This window comes from Petromyzon marinus, unplaced genomic scaffold (assembly GCF_048934315.1).
Source record: "Petromyzon marinus isolate PM22_M1 ecotype Great Lakes invasive population unplaced genomic scaffold, UKy_Petmar_22M1.pri1.0 PM_Scaffold_374, whole genome shotgun sequence".
Taxonomy (NCBI): Eukaryota; Metazoa; Chordata; class Hyperoartia; order Petromyzontiformes; family Petromyzontidae; genus Petromyzon; species Petromyzon marinus.
Window position 1 is genome coordinate 95001 of NW_027423362.1, and position 2827 is coordinate 97827.

At 61.7% G+C, this 2827-nt stretch overlaps 1 protein-coding gene across 1 annotated transcript in view; it reads right to left on the minus strand.

Annotated features, from left to right (window-relative positions):
• Nucleotides 1-2724, minus strand: part of LOC116938319 (dmX-like protein 1) — a gene marked incomplete at its 5' end in the record, with an annotated part of 85820 nt that extends 83096 nt beyond the window's left edge. The window contains 2 exons of the mRNA XM_076064298.1: nt 647-685; nt 2167-2724. Of these exons, the coding sequence (XP_075920413.1) occupies nt 647-685; nt 2167-2724 (597 nt within the window). The remainder of the gene's footprint in view (nt 1-646; nt 686-2166) is intronic.
• Between the last annotated feature and the right edge of the window lie 103 nt (nt 2725-2827).

Sequence of the window (2827 nt, forward strand, 5' to 3'; positions counted from 1 at the left end):
GTGGTGATGGTGGTGGTGGTGGTGGTGATGGTGGTGGTGGTGATGGTGGTGGTGATGGTGATGGTGGTGGTGATGGTGGCGGTGATGGTGGTGGTGGTGGTGATGGTGGCGGTGGTGATGGTGGTGATGGTGGTAGTGGTGGTGGTGATAATCAGTGATTGTGGTGGTGGTGGTGGTGATGGTGGTGGTGATGGTGATGATGGTGGTGGTGGTGATGGTGGTGATGGTGGTGGTGATGATGATGGTGGTGGTGATGGTGATGGTGGTGATGGTGGTGGTGGTGGTGATGGTGGTGGTGATGGTGGTGATGGTGGTGGTGATGATGGTGGTGGTGATGATGGTGGTGGTGTTGGTGGTGATGATGGTGATGGTGGTGATGGTGGTGATGGTGGTGGTGATGGTGGTGGCGGTGATGGTGGTGAAGGTGGTGATGGTGGTGGTGATGGTGGTGTTGGTGGTGATGGTGGTGTTGGTGGTGATGGTGGTGTTGGTGGTGTTGGTGGTGATGGTGGTGATAATCAGTGATTGTGGTGGTGGTGATGATGGTGATGATAATCAGTGATTGTGTTGGTGGTGGTGGTTGTGAGTGGGTTCCTAGAGTAGCGTGGTAGTGCTAACCGCATCGCCACCACTCCCCCACACTCACCTGGTGGCTCCCCTACATCCTTTACTGTTGCAGGGTCACCTGGAGACACGGAGACACGAGGTCATGGGGTCATGGGGTCACGAGGTCACGGGGTCACGGAGACACGAGCTCAAGGAGACACGGGGTCACGGAGACACGAGGTCACGGAGACACGAGGTCACGGAGACACGAGGACACGGGGTCACGGAGACACGAGGTCACGGAGACACGAGGTCACGGAGACACGAGGTCACGGAGACACGGAGACACGAGGTCACAAAGACACAGAGACATGAGGTCACGGGGTCACGGATACACGAGGTCACGGGGTCACAGAGACACGGGGTGATGGAGACACTGGGAGATGCAGACACGGGGAGAGAGAGAGACACGGAGAGAGAGACACGGGGAGAGAGAGAGACACGGGGAGAGAGACATGGGGAGAGAGACACGGAGCGACGGAGACACGGGGAGACGGAGACACGGGGAGAGAGAGAGACACGGGGAGAGAGAGAGACACGGGGAGAGAGAGAGACACGGGGAGAGAGAGAGACACGGGGAGAGAGAGAGACATGGAGAGAGAGGCACGGGGAGAGAGAGAGACACGGGGAGAGAGACATGGGGAGAGAGACACGGAGCGACGGAGACACGGGGAGACGGAGACACGGGGAGAGAGAGAGACACGGGGAGAGAGAGAGACACGGGGAGAGAGAGAGACACGGGGAGAGAGAGACATGGGGGAGAGAGAGACACGGGGTGAGAGAGACACGGGGAGAGAGAGACACGGGGAGACAGAGACACGGGGAGAGAGAGACACAGGGAGAGAGACACGGGGAGAGAGAGACACGGGGAGACAGAGACACGGGGAGAGAGAGACACGGGGAGAGAGAGACACGGGGAGAAAGAGACACGGGGAGAGAGAGACACGGGGAGAAAGAGACACGGGGAGAAAGAGACACGGGGAGACAGGGACACGGGGAGACAGAGACACGGGGAGACAGGGACATGGGGAGACAGAGACACGGGGAGAAAGAGACACGGGGAGAAAGAGACACGGGGAGAGAGAGACACGGGGAGAGAGAGACACGGGGAGACAGGGACACGGGAAGACAGAGACACGGGAAGACAGAGACACGGGGTGATGGAGGCGCGGGGTGAAGGAGACACGGGCATGGTGACTGTGGTAGTCATGGTGGCGATGGTGGTGGTGATGACGGTGGTGGTGATGATGGTGGTGATGACGGTGATGATGGTGTTGATGACGGTGGTGGTGATGATGGTGGTGATGACGGTGATGATGGTGTTGATGATGATGGTGGTGGTGATGATGGTGGTGGTGATGATGACGGTGATGACGGTGATGATGGTGTTGATGATGATGGTGGTGGTGATGATGGTAGTGATGGTGATGACGGCGGTGATGATTGGTGTTGATGATGATGGTGGTGGTGATGATGACGGTGGTAATGATGGTGTTGATGACGGTGGTGATGACGGTGACGATGATGATGGTGGTGTCGATGTTGCCGCCGCTCCCCCACCTTCCCCGCTTCCCCCCTCCCGCTGCCGCCCTCGCCGCTGAAGCGCCGACGTCGCCGGCCCGGCAACGCCGCCGTCTTCGGCGGCGTTGCCGCCGGCGTCGGCGTCGGCGTCGGCGTCGGCGACGGCGTAGCCCCCGAAGACGGCGCGCCAGGCGGCGTCGGTGCCCGGCGGACGTGCGGCCAGGCGGTAGAGCAGCGAGGGGTCGTGGCTGGCCAGGCCTCGCGCCACCAGCGCCACGTACACCGCCAACAGCGACTCGCACAGCAGCCGGCACAGCGAAGACGACGAGCCGCCGGCACCACCGGCACCACCGGCACCACCACCGGCACCACCACCGGCACAGCCGGCGGCACCACCGGCACCACCACCGGCACAGCCACCGGCACAGCCACCGGCACAACCACCGGCACCGGTTGAGGAGTCAGTGGGGTGGAAGGTCGCTCCTCCCCACCAAGTTTCACCGTCATCGTCGCTGTCACCGTGGTGCTGGTGGTGGTGGTGGTGGTGCTGGTGACGGTGGTGGTGGTGGTGGTGTGCCAGGCTGGGAAACGCCGGCCCTGGTTGGTGGGTGGGTGGGTTGGTGGGTGGGTAGGTGGGGGGGTGGGTAGAGGGTGGGTGGACGGGTCAGGGAGCTCTGAACAAGGCACCTGCAACCCTCCC